Source organism: Somniosus microcephalus, unplaced genomic scaffold (genome assembly GCF_052327205.1).
Source record: "Somniosus microcephalus isolate GS21.2 unplaced genomic scaffold, FLI_Smic_1.0 unresolved_chr3, whole genome shotgun sequence".
Classification (NCBI taxonomy): Eukaryota; Metazoa; Chordata; class Chondrichthyes; order Squaliformes; family Somniosidae; genus Somniosus; species Somniosus microcephalus.
The window spans coordinates 69,736,110-69,755,013 of NW_028225181.1; the positions used below are offsets into that span (position 1 = coordinate 69,736,110).

At 49.3% G+C, this 18,904-nt stretch overlaps 1 protein-coding gene across 1 annotated transcript in view; it reads right to left on the reverse strand.

Annotated features, from left to right (window-relative positions):
• The window catches only part of LOC147091908 (uncharacterized), a 50,650-nt gene that overhangs the window by 28,464 nt on the left and 3,282 nt on the right, over positions 1-18,904 (reverse strand). The window contains exon 2 of the mRNA XM_085976635.1: positions 8,325-9,294. Coding sequence (XP_085832761.1) covers positions 8,325-9,294 — 970 coding nt within the window. The remainder of the gene's footprint in view (positions 1-8,324; positions 9,295-18,904) is intronic.

Here is an 18,904-nt window from a genome sequence, read left to right on the forward strand (position 1 = left end):
CGCCGGCTCGCTCCCCCAGCCCCGCCCCACTCGCTCCCTATTGGTCGGAAGCTCCCGTCAATCAGGCCGCTGGCCCGGGTCATATGGCCCTCACCGACTTTACAGAGAAAGCTCTGCGCGGTCACCGGATGGAGCAGCAGGTCGGCGGGAGCGGGGTCGGGAGATTAATAAACTGTGGGTAGGCCACACCGCAGGGTTTATAAAGTTGGAAAATGGTCTCAGGCCTGAATGAGATCCAGCGGCCGAATGTGTTCCACCGGATGGCAGCGGTGAGGCTTTTTCTTGGTGATCGGCCCGGGTTAGGCGCTGCCATCTTGGTGGAGGTAAGACAGACCAGTTCCTGCTGCAACAAGGTGCATGCGCAGCCATCTTTCTACAGGAACAAAGAGTGGGCGGGGCTTCAGGGTCCCAGTGACCAGGAGAGACAATCATTGACTCATTGATTTTATTCTCACGCTGCACACAGCAGGTGGAGAACTGAAGGTTTCAGGGTCCCAGTGACCAGGAGAGACAATCATTGTCACATTGATTTTATTCTCTGCACACAGCGGGTGGAGAACTGAACCCAACCAGAGTAAAGGGAGGGTGAAAACTGGGAGTGGAGGAAATAAATGTTGGAGATGGTGCGATGGGTTTGGATTTCAGCACAGGGAGGAGGGAGAGTGTGTGGGATGGGGATTTACAGCTTTGGGGTTAAAATGTGTTATTTCGGTCATATTTCTAGATTTGCCATTTTCTGCCCACAGGGCAATCACAGTGCACTGACCAACACCTCAGCTTGTCAGAATAGGGCAGGTGGAACCGAGCCAGAGGCAGCTCTGGGACTTCATCTTCTGAGCATTGGGTTGGGAAAGAAGAATTCCATTGTTTATTGGGCCCTGGGCGAGCACTGAGCCCCTCCCACAATTTTAATATTTTGATGCATCTGTCTATTTATATACTAGGAATGTTTTAATTGCTTTCATAGCAAAAATGCATTTATTATTAAACATTCACAGAAGGCAACTGTGGTAACAATTGAATAAAACTCAGAGTTGTCGGGATCTGGAACGCTCGACCTGAAAAGGTCATGAGCTGATTCCATCAATGATTTTAAAAGGGAGTTGGGCGGGTACTTGAGGATGAGGATCTTACAGGGTTACAGACAACAAGCAGGGATGTGGGACTAAGCACGAGTGCTCTTTCTAAGAGACAGCACAGGCACGATGGGCCGAATGGCCTCCTTCGTGCTGTACTTTTCAATGATTCTATGAAAACTAACAGAACCAAACAAAAAAATGATCTTGGTTATTGATCATTTCACTAAATTTCAACAGAGTTCTCTATACACCAACAACAACTTTTTTTAAAATTCATTGATGGGATGTGGGCGTCACTGGCTGGCTAGGCCTGCATTTAGTGCCCATCCCTAATTGCCCTTGAGAAGATGGTGGTGAGCCGCCTTCTTGAACCACTGCAGTCCATATGGTGTAGGTACACCCACAATGCTGTTAGGAAGGGAGTTCCAGGATTTTGGCCCAGCGACAGTGAAGGAACGGCGATACTGGTCCAAGTCAGGATGGTGTGTGGCTTGGAGGGGAACTTGTAGGTGGTGATGTTCCCATGCGTCTGCTGCCCTTTTCCTTCTAAGTGGTAGAGGTCGCGGGTTTGGAAGGTGCTGTGAAGAAGCTTTGGCGAGTTGCTGCAGTGCATCTTGTAGATGGTACACACTGCAGCCACAGTGTGCCGGTGGTGGAGGGAGTGAATGTTGAAGGTGGATGGAGTGCCAATCAAGTGGGCTGCTTTATCCTGAATGGTGTCGAGCTTCTTGAGTGTTGTTGGAGCTGCACTCATCCAGGTAAGTGGAGAGTATTCCGTCACACTACTGACTTGTGCCTTGTAGATGGTGGAAAGGCTTTGGGGAGTCAGGAGGTGAGACACTCGCCGCAGAATTCCCAGCCTCTGGCCTGCTCTTGTAGCCACAGTATTTATATGGCTGGTCCAGTTCAGTTTCTGATCAATGGTAACCCCCAGGATGTTGATAGTGGGGGATTCAGCGATGGTAATGCCATTGAATGTCATGGGGAGATGGTTAGAGTCTTGCTTGTTGGAGATGGTCATTGCCTGGCACTTGTGTGGTGCGAATGTTACTTGCCACTTGTCAGCCCAAGTCTGAATGTTTTCCAGGTCTTGCTGCATATGGACACGGACTGCGTCAGTATCTGACGAGTCTCGAATGGTGCTGAACAGTGTGCAATCATCAGTGAACATCCCCACGTCTGACCTTATGATGGAGGGAAGGTCATTGATGAAACAGCTGAAGATGGTTGGGCCTAGGACACTGCCCTGAGGAACTCCTGCAGTGATGTCATGTGATTGAGATGAATGACCTCCAACAACCACAGCCAACTTCCTTTGTGCTAGGTATGATTCCAACCAATGGAGAGTTTTCCCCTTGATTCCCATTGACTTCAGTTTTGCTAGGGCTCCTTGATGCCACACTCGATCAAATGCTGCCTTGATGTCAAGGGCAGTCACTCTCACCTCACCTCTTGAGTTCAGCTCTTTTGTCCATGTTTGGACCAAGGCTGCAATGTGGTCAGGAGCTGAGTGGCCCTGGCAGAACCCAAACTGGGCATCAGTTAGCAGGTTATTGCTGAGTAAGTGCCGCTTGATGGCACCGTCGACGACACCTTTATATAGAGCTTTTAAAACATCTCAAGGCACTTTACATTAGGGTAAATAGACAACAATCGACACACATATTTTGTTTGTGGTCCAGTGCACTGACACAAAGTTCCTTCACAACTGTAACAATTTTATTGCGGTTGCTGTGAAGGCTGTGCTCGCTCTGCTCGTACACCTGGTCTCCAAAGGAGGCAAAAACAGGACTAATGCTGCCGAGCTCAGCTCTTTTTGATCAGAAAATATCAACTGTTTCGCCTCGCCAGTAAATGCACAAAGGAGGCAGCAGTGCTGATTGGCTGCCCAGGAAAGTCCTATTTAGATTAAACTCCTTCACCCAGAGGGTGCTGAGAATGTGGAACTTGCTGCCACAGGGAGTAGGTGAGGCGAAGAGCATGGGTGTATTTAAGGGGAAGCTGGATAAACACATGGGAGAAAGGAATAGAAGGAGATGCTGATAGGGTGAGATGAAGAGAGTTGGGAGGAGGCTCGTGTGGAGCATAAACACCACATGGACCAGTTGGGCCGATTGGCCTGTTTCTGTGCTGTACAATCTGTGTAATTCTATGTACTAAGAGAGGAGAGAATGTTCCATAGAAACTAAAATTATCTGTTCCGAATTTTAATCCTGAACTTACAGTGATGTCTTTTGTAAACTGCTTTTACAGGGAATATCATCGGCCTTTGAATGTGGAAGGAGAAATGTTTGCCTGTTCTGTCTGTGGGAAAAGATTTCAAAGATCGGTGTGACTGGAAAAGCACCGAGACACAAACACCCGAGTGAGAGTGTTCCTGTGCACTGACTGTGGAAAGAGCTTTAACCAGTTACACAGTCTGAAAAAACATCGCACTGATTGTCCAACCTGGAGAGACACAAGGACACCCACACCACGGAGAAACTGTGGGAATGTGAGGACTGTGGGAAGGGATTTAGCTCCCCGTCCCGGCTGGAAACTCATCGATGCAGTCACACCGGGGAGAGGCCGTTCACCTGCTCCAAGTGTGGGAAGGGATTTAGTCAGTCATCCCACCTTCTGACACACCAGCGACTTCACACTGAGGAGAGACCATTCAGTTGCTCTCACTGTGGGAAGAGGTTCAGGCAGTCATCTCACCTCATTGAGCACCAGTGCATTCACACTGGGCAGAGACCATTCACCTGCCCTGTATGTAAGAAGGGATTCACTAATTCATCCACCCTGCTGATACACCAGCACATTCACACTGCAGAGAGGCCGTTCACCTGCCCCGTGTGTGAGAAGGGATTCACTAATTCCTCTGACCTTCTGAGATTCCAGCGCATTCACACTGGGGAGAGGCCGTTCACCTGCTCCGTGTGTGGGAAGAGATTCAATCAGTCATCCAACCTGCTGACACACCAGCGAGTTCACACCGGGGAGAGGGCGTTCACCTGCTCCGTGTGTGGGAAGGGATTCAATCAGTCATCCAACCTGCTGAGACACCAGCAAGTTCACAAGTGACTGCAGAGGTTCGATTCTGCTGTTATTGCTGCTGTTAATCACATCCAGGACTGAACCATGTTAATTCTGACAGTTGGGGTTTGTTTCTGCTGATGTTAATAACCCCTATAACTGGGCTGGGTTTTAATATTCTGGATATATAGCTGATTGAGTTGTCGGGGCTGCAGTGTCCCTTTAAGTGCTGCTGTCTGATCTTTCCCCTTAATTTCTGATGAGTGTTCCTGAAATATTTTACAATAAAATTATGAACTTTTACTTCAATCGTATATTAATCTTTGCTATAAAATCTACAATTCATTGTCTGAAAGATTCCATTATCATCTCCAATTAGAAAGTGCTGATTAATCCTCGCTGACAACTCTTACTGACTTGCACATTACACACAGTGGCACCTCCATTATCCACCAGAAAGAAGGGGAATGGGAATTGGTGGAGAATCGAGAGTCCCCAAATGTTGCCCCTCCCGTCTGGTACAGCAATCCCCTCGGCACGGGAATGGAGACAAGTCCAGTTATAGTGACGGGATGAGTTAAAGGTATTTACTCAGACGGGCGGAAGGTGGGAAGTGGTGTTCCACGGGGATTGGTGCTGGGACCACTGTTGTTCACCATTTACATGAATGATTTGCACTTGGGAATCAGAAGTACAATTTCAAAATTTGCTGATAACACTAAATTGGGGGGTGTAGTTAATACTGAGGAAGACTGCGATAGCATCCTTGTAGAATTATTCAGTTGTGTTCAGTAAATAGCACCATCTTTTAATTTGCTTTGACTGATCACATCACTATATAGTTATGTGAAAAACAGAAATCATTAAAAGCTCCCAATTTCAGAATTGTTAGATTGAAACTCAACTTCTACCAAGTACAATCTAACATTTCAAAAATTGTAATGGATGTAGGTGAGATATTAGGACTGTTGTCTAACACAATCCAAACACAGTGACACACAGACAAATGGGCAGGTGTAGCTTCACAGCGAATACTTTCAAGCCTCACTAAAAAGTGGCAGACTGGCAATCCATTGTTCACTAATGGAGTTGTGATCTTTGTAAATTAAGAAATGGAAATGTGTGAAAGAGTTGATTAACAGAGTGAGGCATCATCTTCCTTTGATTTCTATTTCTGACACCAGGCAACAGAAAAAGGTCATTACAACACGACATAAACAGACTGTTCAGGTGTGAGACATCAGACTTCAGAACAACACGTCTGCCAGCTCTGGCCACAAACCCCAGTACAGTCAACCTTTCAGCAGCTGCAGCCCTGATTAAATAATTAGTTTAACATGTCTAGTAGAGCTTTTGTATCAAAATAGAAGAAATGTATTTGTGACACAAACACAATTAATAATTCAATCACAATGTGATTGTGAGGATCGATTATCGCCTCTTGATACCTTCCGTGTCCACCAGTCGAGGAAGGTATCACCTGAACCGGTGGACACCGCCTGCTCCCTCTCCAGGGCCACCCGGGCAGGGACAAGACCATGGGAGAGAGGCAGGCAGCCAGAGTGCCCCCCCATGGGACCCGCCCATCCTGGACCTACAAATTGCTGTTTTCGCCAGGCCCAAGAGCAGGTCCAGGAGATTTTCCTCCCACTTACCCACCCCCTGCGCACCGGGCGGCCAAAGATTAGGAGCGTGGGGCTAAAGTGTAACCAAGAGTTGAGGAGCAGCCCCTTCAGGGAACTACACAGGGGCTGTAACCTCTCACACTGAATATGTACACAGCCCATGGACTCCTCTAGGCCCCAGAAACCACATCTGGGCTTGGAGTCCGGAAAGGAGCTTAAAATCTGTTGCACGCGACAACTCCCTGCAACAGTCTCCACCCCAGATCCCCAATGGTGCTGGGAAGGACTCCCACATAGAGAGCCCTCCATTGGGGACCCTCGCCTCCGTCAGACAGCAAGATGACCCGCCAGTTTGAACGAGATTGGACAATAAACAAAATTAATCAATAAATGACACAGAAACCCAAGTCCCCGGATCCTCAGCCCTGGTGTGAAGTACGCTGGCCACCAATTTTCCGTTACTAACTCGCACCTCAGGCCCCGCCCAGTCTGGTTTAATTACTAAATGTTTTCTAACTCGGGTTCAGGCCTGTCATTCTGAGGGAAACAAGGCCTCATTTATTGGTGTGTCCCACCCGAGCAGCTGTTAATGGCTTTAATAAACTGGCAGCAAGGTTTTTTTTTTAAGGTGGAAAGAGGTGAAAAACACCACTAGCGATGCCTCAAAACTCACGGACAGAGAAATCCACTTCATCAGCGCCCCTGCCACAGGACTCAATATTCACCCCCTCCACCACTGGTGCACTGTGTCTGCAGTACGTACGGTCTACAAGATGACCACGGTCAGGCCGTGTGGAGTCAAGGGCCAGGCAGCAGAATGGATGGAAAGATCGCAACAAACTTCCCTTAACTCCAACCCTCTGATTTCTGTTTTGTAGCCATCTTTCCATCCATTCTGCTGCCTGGCCCTTCCCTCCACACGGCCTGAACTGGGTCATCTTGTCGATCTTGCATACTGTTATGGCTAGCAAGCTGGTCACAAAACAGAAAACAGAGAGTAGGGGTTAAGAGTAGCTACTCAGACTGGCAAAAGGTGGGAAGTGGTGTTCCACAGGGATCGGCACTGGTATCACTATTGTTCACCATTTACATAAATGATTTGGACTTGTGAATCAGAAGAACAATTTCAAAGTTTATCGATAACACCAAATTGGGAGGTAGAGTTAATACTGAGGAAGACAAAATGCAAGAAGACCTTAATAAATTTCAGAATGGGCGTGCAATTGGCAAATGAATTTCACTGTAGATCAGTGTGAGGTGGTGTGTTAATGAATTTCACTGTAGATCAGTGTGAGGTGGTGTGTTAATGAATTTCACTAGATCAGTGTGAGGTGGTGTGTTTTGGTGGGAAGAATAAGGAGGCCACTCACTACTTGGACAAGGGGTGAAATTGGGTTGCTTTGTGCCTCCCGCGATATTCAGCGGGAGGTTAGCGGCAGAGGTAGTCGGTAGCTCCCCGCGGCACTGCACCGCCGGCAATGACGTCATCGCCTCGCGCAGCACCCCGGCTGCAACCTTGGGTTGCGACCCCTGACCTACCGCCGGACGATATGACCGACCGGGTCAGGGGTCGTTTCTGCAGCCGCGGCAACGCCACTTAAAGGGCAGGTGTCGGGCGGTAACTTTTTATTTTGGCCGACTGCCAGCACCTGCCCCCTTCCCCTTTCTTCTTCGGGGTGTCGGCCGCGATCGCACAGCCCGGCGCTCCTCTTCACCCGACACCCCACTCCCCGGTGGTCCAGCAGGGCCCCGGTGTGCGCAGTGCTAGGCCCCTCCCCTTTAATCAGGGAGGGAGGTCTGCTATGACGCGGTGCTTTGTGCCGACGGGCGTGGCGCTGTTACACGCAGAGCCATGAAATTCACTGGTAGCCCCTCAAGACGGAGGGGAGCGCTTCCAGTAGCACCGTGCCTCGTGCCTGGGGCGCTACCGCTGAATTTAATGCGCAGGGGCGCTAACTTTTTTGGGGCGCTAAAATTAGCCCCGGTGACGTTAGCGACCCAAAGGGGGCGCCACCGAATTTCCCCCTAAGAGTCTAAATGGGCTGGAGGAGCAGAGGGATCCTGGGACACAGATACACAAATCACTAAACGTAGCAACACAGGTTAATAAGGCCATTAATAAAAAGCACTGGGGTACATTCCTAAAGGAGCCTTCTGTTCCGTGTCTAGGAGCTCTGAACCATGGCAGAGAACGGCTGGGACACGTTTCTCACACGCCTCGAGATTAACCCGCACGGCAACTTTGCTGTCAGTGAAGATAGACAAGAAAGACCAAAGAGCCGTTTGCCCCTCTCAGTGTGGCCCTGAAGGACTGTGTCCAGGCTGGAGTTCTGTTCCCACCTTACGATCCTCCCCCAGATTGTCCTTTCTGAGTTCCAGCCAGGTGATGCTAAACACTCAGGTGGGAAAGACAAAAATCTACAACAATGTGTTTAAAACAAAGTTGATTTATTTGACATCTATCCAGAATATTAAACTCCAGCCCAGTTCCCGGAGTTATTAACATCAGCAGAAACAATCCCCACCTGGTCAGAATGAACATGGTTCAGTCCTGGATGTGATTAACAGCAGCAACAACAGAATCCACCCCCTGCAGTCACTTGTGAACTCGCTGGTGTGTCAGGAGGTGGGATGAGCTAGTGAATCCCTTCCTACACACGGAGCAGGTGAATGGCCTCTCCCCGGTGTGAACGCGCTGATGTGTCAGCAGGTTGGACGAGCGAGTAAATCCCTTCCCACACTGAGTGCAGGTGAACTGCCTCTCCCCAGTGTGAACTCGCTGGTGTGTCAGCAGATTGGATGAATCAGTGAATAGCTTCCCACACTCAGAGCAGGTGAATGGCCTCTCCCGGGTGTGAGTGCGCTGGTGTGTCAGGAGGTGGGATGAACGAGTGAATCCCTTCCCACACATGGAGCAGGTGAATGGCCTCTCCCCAGTGTGAGTGCGCTGGTGTATAGTGAGCTCAGATGATCGCCTGAACCCAGTCCCACAGTGCGAGCACCTGAACGGTCTCTCGTCAGTGTGAACATGTTGATGGCGCATCAGTTCCCTGGAACCTTTAAAGCAATTCCCACAGTCCGAGCAGTTAAAAGGTCTCTCATTAGTGTGAACTCGCTGGTGTATCAGCAGGTTGGATGAATGAGTGAATCCCTTCCCACACTCAGAGCAGGTGAACGGCCTCTCCCCGGTGTGAACATGCTGGTGTATCAGCAGGTTGGATGACTGAGTGAATCCCTTCCCACACTCAGAGCAGGTGAATGGCCTCTCCCCGGTGTGAGTGCGCTGGTGTGTCAGGAGGTGGGATGACTGAGTGAAACCCGTCCCACACTCGGAGCAGGTGAACGGCCTCTCCCCGGTGTGAATGCGCTTGTGTCTCGATAGGCCAAAGGGTTGGCTGAAGCCTCGTCCACACACAGAACACGTGTACGGTTTCTCCCCGCTGTGAACGGTGCTTTTTGCTTCCATGTTCAGAGGCCGATGATATTCAGATCCGATGAGTCGAGTGACGGTCAGATCTTGACGTGATGTTTGGTTTGAGTTTCCTGTCTGCAAATCCTCCCCTTCCAGTACCCTGTAAAATTAATTTAAAACAGGGAGCTTGAGAGACAACCCACAAGAAAACAAAGGCAGGTTGTGAAATTGAGCTCAGTGAATCTGGTCATTTGTGGGGCCGGCACTAGAAAAAAGTGACCATGAAAGCTGCCGGATTGTCATAAAAACCCAACTGGTTCATTAATGTCCTTCAGGGAAGGGAATCCGCCACCTGGTCTGGGCCGACACAAGACTCTGGCCTCTATGGGAGGAGAGAGAGAGAGAGAGAGAGGTGGGTGTGGGAGGGGGAGTGGGCGAAGGAAAGGAACTTTATACATCTGCAACTCGACCAGGACTTTGATAGAACATCCCAAACCCGCGACCTCCACCACCTAGAAGGACAAGAGCAGCTGTTGTATGGAAGCACCATCACCTCCAAGTTCCCCTCCAAGTCACACATCATCCTGACTCAGATATATTCATCGTTGCTGGGTCATAATCCTGGAACTCCTTACCGAACAACATTGTGGGAATACCTTCACCACACGGACTGCAGTAGTTCAAGAAGGCGACTCACCACCCCCTTCTCAATGGGAAACTGGGGATTGGCAATACAGGAAACTTTCGTTTAAACGGAGGTGAAATATCCGGAATGCTCTATCCACCGGCAAAATTCAGGAGTCGGTTCAGATAACTTTTTTTACTTTTAGCTGCTTTTTTTCTCCATTTGTGGCTCTGCAAGCGTCTAGCTGAAGCTGTTGCTTAGCTACAGAGACGCTTGCAAGCTGCGCTGACTATTGTGAAGCTGTTGCTAAGCAACAGGGTTTGTTGCTTCAGACGGAGCGCAGAAGCTCCGTATCTTTTAGCTGTAGCGCTCGTTTCTCCGGCAGTGTTGATCGACCGGCACCAGCTCGGTCCCGTCAGTGCCGGATACCAGAAAGTTTCCTGTACTTGCTGCTCTTGCTAGCTACACCCACATCCCAAGAATGAATTAAAACAAATCTGTAGATGTAAACTGGATTAAAAGCCTGTACAGAAATACTTGTTCCTAAAACAATACTCTTTTACATTGCATGGACAGTGTCTGTGTAACAACCTAATCGCCCCTAGAATCCACCTCCCTTGACAGTCTCACATTGGAAATTGTTGGGTCTTCCTGGGCTCAGAAGTACTGGGGGTTAAACCCAGCAGCTTCTCCTCCATCTCAAACTGAAACATAGAAACATAGAAGATAGGAGGAGTAGGCTATTCGGCCCCTCGAGTCTGCTCCGCCATTCAATGCGATCATGGCTGATCATCCAAATTCAGTCTCCGGTCCCTGCTTTCTCCCCATACCCCTTGATCCCTTTAACTTTAAGAAATATATCCAACTCCTTCTTGAATCTATTTAATGTATTGGCCTCTACTGCCTTCTGTGGTAGAGAATTCCACAGGTTCACCACACTCTGGGTGAAGAAATTCCTCCTCATTTCTGTCCTAAATGGCTTACCCCGTAACCTTAGACTGTGACCACTGGTTCTGGACTCCCCGACCATCAGGAACATCCTTCCTGCATCTAGTCTGTCCAGTCCTGTCAGAATTTTATAAGTTTCAATGAGATCCCCTCTCATTCTTCTAAACTCCAGCGAGTACAAGCCCAATCGTCCCAATCTCTCCTCATACATCATTCCTGCCATCCCAGGCATCAGCCTGGTGAATCTTCATTGAACTCCTTCCATGGCAAGAACATCCTTCCTCAGATAAGGCGACCAAAACTGCACACAATACTCAAGATGTGGTCTCACCAAGGCCCTGTACAACTGCAGCAAGGCATCCTTGTTCCTGTACTCAAACCCTCTCGCTACGAAGGCCAACATACCATTTGCCTTCTTAACCACCTGCTGTACCTGCATGCTTATCTTCAGCGACTGGTGCACAAGGACACCCAGGTCTTGTTGCACTTCCCCTTCTCCCAATCTATTGCCATTCAGATAATAATCTGCCTTCCTGTTTTTGCCACCAAAATGGATTACCTCACATTTATCCATGTTATATTGCATCTGCCATGCTTCTGCCCAATCACACAACCTGTCCAAATCATCCTGTAGTTTCTCGGCATCCTCCTCACAGCACACACGCCCACCCAGCTTTGTGTCGTCTGCAAATTTGGAGACATTACATCTAGTTCCCTTGTCTAGATCATTAATATATATTGTGAATAGCTGGGGTCCAAGGACCGATCCCTGCGGTACCCCACTAGTCACTGCCAGCCATTCGGAAAAAGACCCGTTTATTCCAACTCTTTGCTTTCTGTCTGCCAACCAGTTCTCTATCCAAGCCAATACCTTGCCCCCAATCCCAGGTGCCTTAACTTTACACACTAATCTCTTATGCGGGACCTTATCGAAAGCCTTTTGAAAGTCCAAATACACAACATCCACTGGTTCTCCCTTATCTATTTTACTAGTTACATCCTCAACAATGAAGCAACAAAAAGACCTACACAGGTGGCCAGGGACCTACCTTCCGTCAGCCTGCAATAAAACTCTTCCCCACAGCCGCTGACTAATGGCGGCCGCAGCACCCACAATTCACCACGCCCCAGAAACCACTCTATCCAACGTGCTTATTTACCCGCTGAGAGTGCGTATGCTCCCCGGGGCCGCGGGCCATTCTGGGAGCCTGGCTCCTGTTCTTTTTCCTGAGTCGGACTCAGTGGAACCGGCTGAAGAAACCGGGAAGCGGCGGCTCGGATGGGGGAGGTGCTGCACCCTGGGATTCCTGGTGCCGGAGCCCTGGCCGCACGTCCGCCGGGCCCGGCCGCTCTGATTCTGATTGAGTTTTTGATGAGGTAACAGAAATGGTTAATGAGGGCAATGTGGTTAATGTGGTGTACATGGATTTCCAAAAGGCGTTCGACAAAGAGCCACATAATAGGCTTGCCAGCAAAGTTGAAGGCCATGGAATAAAAGGGACAGTGGCAGCATGGATATGAAATTGGCAAAGTGACAGGAAACAGAGAGCAGTGGTGAACGGTTGTTTTTCGGAAAGGAGGAAGGTACACAGTGGTATTCCCCAGGGGTCGGTACTAGGACCACTGCTTTTCTTGATATATATTAATGACTTAGACTTGGGTGTACAGTGCACAATTTCAAAATATGCAGATAACACAAAACTTGGAAGTATAGGGAACAGTGAGGAGGATAGTGATAGACATCAAGAGGACATAGACAGGCTGGTGGAATGGGCGGATACATGGGAGATGAAATTTAACGCAGAAAAGTGCAAACTGATATATTTTGGTAGGAAGAACGAGGAGAGGCAATATAAACTAAAGGGTATAAGACTAAAATGTGTGCATGAACAGAGAGACCTGGGGTATGTGTGCACAAATCGTTGAAGGTGGCAGGGCAGGTTGAGAAAGCAGTTAAAAATGCATACGGGATCCTGGGCTTAATAAACAGAGGCATAGAGTCCAAAAGCAAGGAGGTTATGATGAACCTTTATAAAACACTGGTTCGGCCTCAACTGGAGTATTGTGTCCAATTCTGGGCCCCGCACTTTATGAAGGATGTGAAGGCCTCAGAGTGGGTGCAGAAAAGATTTACAAGAATGGTTCCAGGGATGAGGGACTTCAGTTACGTGGATAGACTGGAGAAGCTGGGGTTGTTCTCCTTAGAGTAGAGAAGGTTGAGAGGAGATTTGATAGAGGTGTTCAAAATCACGAGGGGTCAGGACAGAGTAGAGAGAGAGAAGCTGTTCCAATTGGCGGAAGGGTTGAGAACCGGAGGACACAGATTTAAGGTGGTTGGCAGAAGAACCAAAGGTGACATGAGGAAAAACTTTTTTACGCAGCGAGTGGTTAGGATCTGGAATGCACTGCCTGAAAGGGTGGTGGAGGCAGATTCAATCACAGCTTTCAAAAGGGAATTGGATAAGTGCCTGAAGTAAAGACATTTGCAGGGTTACGGGGAAAGGGCGGGGAGTGGGACTAGCTGAAGTGGTCTTGCAGAGAGCTGGCACGGACTCGACAGGCTGAATGGCCTCCTTCTGTGCTGTAACCATTCTATGATTCTATAAAATATTAGAAAGTTTGTTCCACAGAAGCACAGGGTTTATCTGCTTTTATTGATGAATTTAAAAAGTCTCTATTAAAACCTGAGCCAGTGTGTTGTGGGCCAAAGAGCCTTGTGTCCAATGAGGGGAATAAAGGCCCACAGCCTCCCCTGGCCCCGGGCCCTGAACAAGGGACTGGAGAAACTCGCTGCCCTGCGGATCAGACAATCAGCCGGCGCTAGTCCCGCCCCTCGGGCTCCCCAATTGGTTGGAGGACCCGCCCCCGGCTCGCTCCTCCAGCCCCGCCCCGCTCGCACCCTATTGGTCGGAAGCTCCCGTCAATCAGGCCGCGAGCCCAGGTCATGTGTCCCCGAGGAGATCACGTGCTTCGTCCAACTGCCGCCGCTCGGTCCGGGGCTTTGCCGACTCAGGTTTTTCTATTTCTCTTTATTCTCTCCCGATCCACCCACCCCACCCCACCCCGCGCAATTCTCCACCCAATCGGAGCGGAGAAAACTCACTTTGCGTCACCGATCGCGACTCTGGAACCGACACCAAGGCCTTTCCCCGGAATGGCCCGCGCCGACTCCGTCCGGCAGGATCCGAGTGCGCAGGCGCAGCTCCGTGTGGGTGAGGGGGGTTGGTGCCCTCTGGGCATGCGTGGTTGTTGCCCTTCGTGACCGGGAGGGGTCGCTATGCCGGACTCGGCCCAAACCGCCGCCCCGTGTGCGCATGCGCGGATGCTCGGCTGTCAATCAGCCAGAAGAGGGCGCTGGTGAGACCAATGACGTAAGAAAGACTTGCATTTCTATAGCGCCTTTCACCACCACTGGACGTCCCAAAGCGCTTTACAGCCAATGAAGTAGAGTCACTGTTGTAATGTAGGAAACGCAGCAGCCAATTAGCGCACAGCAAGCTCCCACAAACAGCAATCTGATAATGACCAGATAATCTATGTTTTTTGTTATGTTGATTGAGGGATAAACACATTAGCTAGGACACCAGGGATAACTCCCCTGCTCTTATTCAAATAGTGCCATAGGAACATTGACGTCCACCTGAGAGAGCAGATGGGGCCTCGGTTTAACGTCTCCTCCAAAAAACAGCACCTCCGACAGTGCCGCACTCCCTCAGCACTGCACTGGAGTGTCAGCCTGGATTTTTTGCGCTCAAGTCTCTGGAGTGGGACTTGAACCCACAACTTTCTGACTCAGAGGCGAGAGTGCTACCCACTGAGCCACTGGCTGACACTAAAGAACAAGCAGTTCTGACGAATGGTCATCGACCTGAAACGTTAAATCTGTTTCTGTCTCCACAGATGCTGCCTGACCTGCTGAGTATTTCCAGCATTTTCTGTTTTTGTTAAAGAAACGAGGGAGTGATTGCTGACAGGAAGAATGTTGGGGCGTCCTGCGCATGCGCACCTCCCTGACGGTTGAGGCGAAACACCGACTCGCCCCCACCTGAGCCGCTCACATGTACCAGATGTTGTGGCTTCGTAAGCGCGCCCGATGTTCCAACCACGGGGTTTTGTGCACTGAGCATGCGCATTGCGGACCGATCGGGACGGGTGATTGTAGAGCAGGAGGGAGAGCGTGGGGGCCATGAGCACATGCGCGGGACTCAGAGTCAACAGAGCGCTTTCTGCAGCGCCGGGGGCTTGTGGGTATTACAGCCGCCATTACTGCTGATCCTTTCAACCAACCTGTGCAGCAGCTGGGGCCTGAAAATCAGCTTCACTGCCCCTAGGTTCGGAAAGGGGAAAATTAAACAACGGTTTGCCTCTGATCCTTTTCTGAACTCGATTTACAGGGTTATAGAAGTGGAGCAGTTACAGGCGGGAAGCTCAGACGAAACATCACGTCAAAATCTGACAGAGTCGCTCGATTCATCAGGACCTGAATATCATCGGCCTTTGCACATGGAAGGAGAAAGCAGCGATGACAAACCGCACGTGTTCAGTGTGTAGACACGGATTCAGCCAATCGCCTGACCTGGTGAGACACGTGCACCGTCACACCAGGGAGAAACCGGGTAAAGGTGGGGACGGTGGGAAGGGAGTCAGTTCCCTGCCTGCATTGGAAGTTCAACGGCGCAGTCACACCAGGGACAGTCCATTCACCTGCTCCGTGTGTGGAAAGGGATTTGTTTGTTCATCCCACCTGCAAACACACCAGCGAGTTCACACTGGGGAGAGACCATTTCAATGTCCTGACTGTGGGAAGAGCTTTAAAAGCCCTGGGGAACTGAAGCGACACCAGCTTGTTCACACTGATGAGAGGCCGTTTACATGTTCTGACTGTGGGAAGAGCTTTAAAAGCCCCGGGGATCTGAAGGGACACCAGTGCCTTCACACTGTGGAGAGGCCATTCACCTGCTCCGTGTGTGGGAAGGGATTCTTGCAGTCCTCCACCCTGCTGACACATCAGCTTGTTCACACTGATGAAATTCCATTTAAATGTTCTCACTGTGGGAAGAGCTTTAAAATCCCCCAGGAGCTCAAGCAACACCAGTGAGTTCACACTGGGGAGAGGCCGTTCACCTGCTTCGTGTGTGGGAAGGGATTCACTCAGTTATCCACCCTGCAGACACACCAGCGAGTTCACACTGATGAGAGACGCTTTAAATGTTCTGACTTGTGGGAAAAGCTTTAAAAGCCTTGGGGAGCTGAAGAGACACCGGCTCCTACACGCTGGGGAGAGGCCGTTCACCTGATCCGTGTGTGTGGGAAGGGATTCGCTCGGTCCTCCAACCGGCTGGCCCATCAGCGAGTTCACACTCGAGAGAACCCCTTTAAATGTTCTGGCTGTGGGAAAAGCTTTAAAAGCTCCAGGGAGCTGAAGAGACATCGGCTCCTATACACTGGTGAGAGGCCGTTCACCTGCTCTGTGTGGGGGAACGGATTCACTCAGTCATCCACCCTCCTCACACCAGCTTGTTCACACTGACGAGAGACCCTTTAAATGTTCTGACTTGTGGGAAGAGCAATAAAAGCTTAAGAACCTTAAGAGACACCAGCGTGTTCACACTGATCATAGAATTTAACAGCACAGGAGGAGGTGATTCGGCCCATCGAGTCTGTGCCGGCTCTTTGAAAGAGCTTTCCAATTTAGTCCCAAACCCCAGCTTTATCCCCAGAACTCTGCAAACTAGTCCTCTTCAAGGACATGTCCAATTACTGTTTGAAAGTTCCTGTGGAACCTGATTCCAGCATCCTTTCAGATGGTGCGTTCCAGATCTTAACAACCCTCTGTGTGAAAACAATTCTCCTCATTTCCCTCTAGTTCTTTTAACAACTATTTTAAATCTGTGACCTTTGGTTACCGACCCACTTGCCAGAGTGAACAGTTTCTCCCTACTTGCTCGATCAAAACCCCTCATCATTTTGAACACCTCTATTAGGTCTCCTCTTAACCTTCTCTGCTCTAAGGGGAACAATCCCAGCTTCTCCAATCTCTCCACATAACTGAAGTCCCTCATCCCTGGTACCATCCTGGTCAACCTCCTCTGCACCCTCTCCAAGGCCTTGACATCCTTCCTAAAGTGTGGTGCCCAGAACTGTACACAAGACTCCAGCTGAGGCCAAAACCCTGCAGCTGTACAAAACCCTGGTTAGACCACACCTGGAGCACTGTGAGCAGTTCTGGGCACCACACCTTAGGAAGGATATATTGGCCTTGGAGGGAGTGCAGCGTAGGTTTACCAGAATGATACCCGGACTTCAAGGGTTAAGTTACGAGGAGAGATTACACAAATTAGGGTTGTATTCCCTGGAATTTAGAAGATTAAGGTGTGATCTGATTGAAGTTTTCAGGATATTAAGGGGAACAGATAGGGTAGATAGAGAGAAACTATTTCCGCTGGTTGGGGATTCTAGGACTGGGGGCATAGTCTAAAAATTAGAGCCAGACCTTTCAGGAGTGAAATTAGGAAACACTTCTACACACAAAGGGTGGTAGAAGTTTGGAACTCTCTTCCACAAACGGCAATTGATGCGAGATCAATTGTTAATTTTCAATCTGAGATTGATAGGTTTTTGTTACCCAAAGGTATTAAGGGATATGGGCCAAAGGCGGGTGTATGGAGTTAGGTCACAGATCAGCCATGATCTCATTGAAAGGCGGAACAGGCTCAAAGGGCTGAATGGCCTCCTCCTGTCCTGATACAAAGATGGGTGGGAAAGCAAGTTGTGCAGAGGACTCAAAGAACCTGCAAAGGGATATCGACAGGCTAAGTGAGTGGGCAAACATTTGGCAGATGGAGTATAATGTGGGAAAGTGCGAGGTTATACACTTTGGCAGGAAAAATAAAAAAACAAATTATTTAAATGGAGAGAGATTACAAAATGCTACAGTTCAGAGGGACCTGGGGGTCCTTGTGCATGAAACACAAAAAGTTACCATGCAGGTACAGCAAGTAATCAAAAAGGCAAATGGGATGTTGGCCTTTATTTCAAGGGGGTTGGAGTATAAAAGTAGGGAAGTCCTGCTCCAACTGTACAGGGTATTGGTGAGACCACACCTGGAGTACTGCGTACAGTTTTGGTCTCCTTATTTAAGGAAGGATATACTTGCATTGGAGGCAGTTCAGAGACGATTCACGAGGTTGATTCCAGAGATGAAGCGGTTAACTTATGAAGAAAGGTTGAGCCGGCTGGGCCTAAACTCATTGGAATTTAGAAGAATGAGAGGTGATCTTATTGAAACATATAAGATACTGAGGGGGCTCAACAAGGTAGATGCAGAGAGGATGTTTCCCCTCGTGGGGAAATCTAGAACGCAGGGGCACAGATTTAGAATAAAGGGTCGCCCTTTTAGAACTGAGATGAGGAGGAATTTCTTCTCTCAGAGGGTCGTAAATCTGTGAAATTCTCTGCCGCAGAGAGCTGTGCAGGCTGGGTCATTAAATATATTTAAGGTGGAGATCGACAAATTTTTGCAAGATATGGGAGTGAAGGGTTATGGGGAGCGGGCAGGGAAGTGGCTTTGAGCCCAAGATCAGCCATGATCTTATTGAATGGTGGAACAGGCTCGAGGGGCTGAATGGCCTCCTCCTGTCCTATGTTCCTAACTAGTGATTTGTAAAGGTTTAGTGTAACTTCCTTGTTTTTGTATTCAATGGCCCTATTTACAAAGCCAAGTATCCCATACGTTTTCTGAAACCTCACCAACTTGCTGTGGCACTTTCAAAGATTTGTGAATATGGACCCCCAGGACCCTCTGCTCTTGCACCCCCTCAAAATAGTCCCATTTAGATTATACGGCCTCTCCCTGTTGTTTCTCCCAAACTGCATCACTTCACACTTATCCTCATTTAATTTCACCTGCCTTGTGTCTGCTCATTTCACAGTCTGTCTCTGTCCTCCTGAAGTCTGCTACTACTATGCTCACTATTTACTACGTTGCCAAGTTTTGTATCATCTGCAAACTTTGAAATTGTACACCTATACCCAAGTCCAGGTCAGTTATATATAACAAGAAAAGCAATGGTCCTAATCCTGACCCCTGGGGGAACCCACTGCATACTTCCCTCCAGTCAGAAAAACATCCCTCAGCACTGCTCACTGCCTCCTCTCCCTTAGCCAATTAGCAGGAGTGGGCCATTCGGCCCCTCGA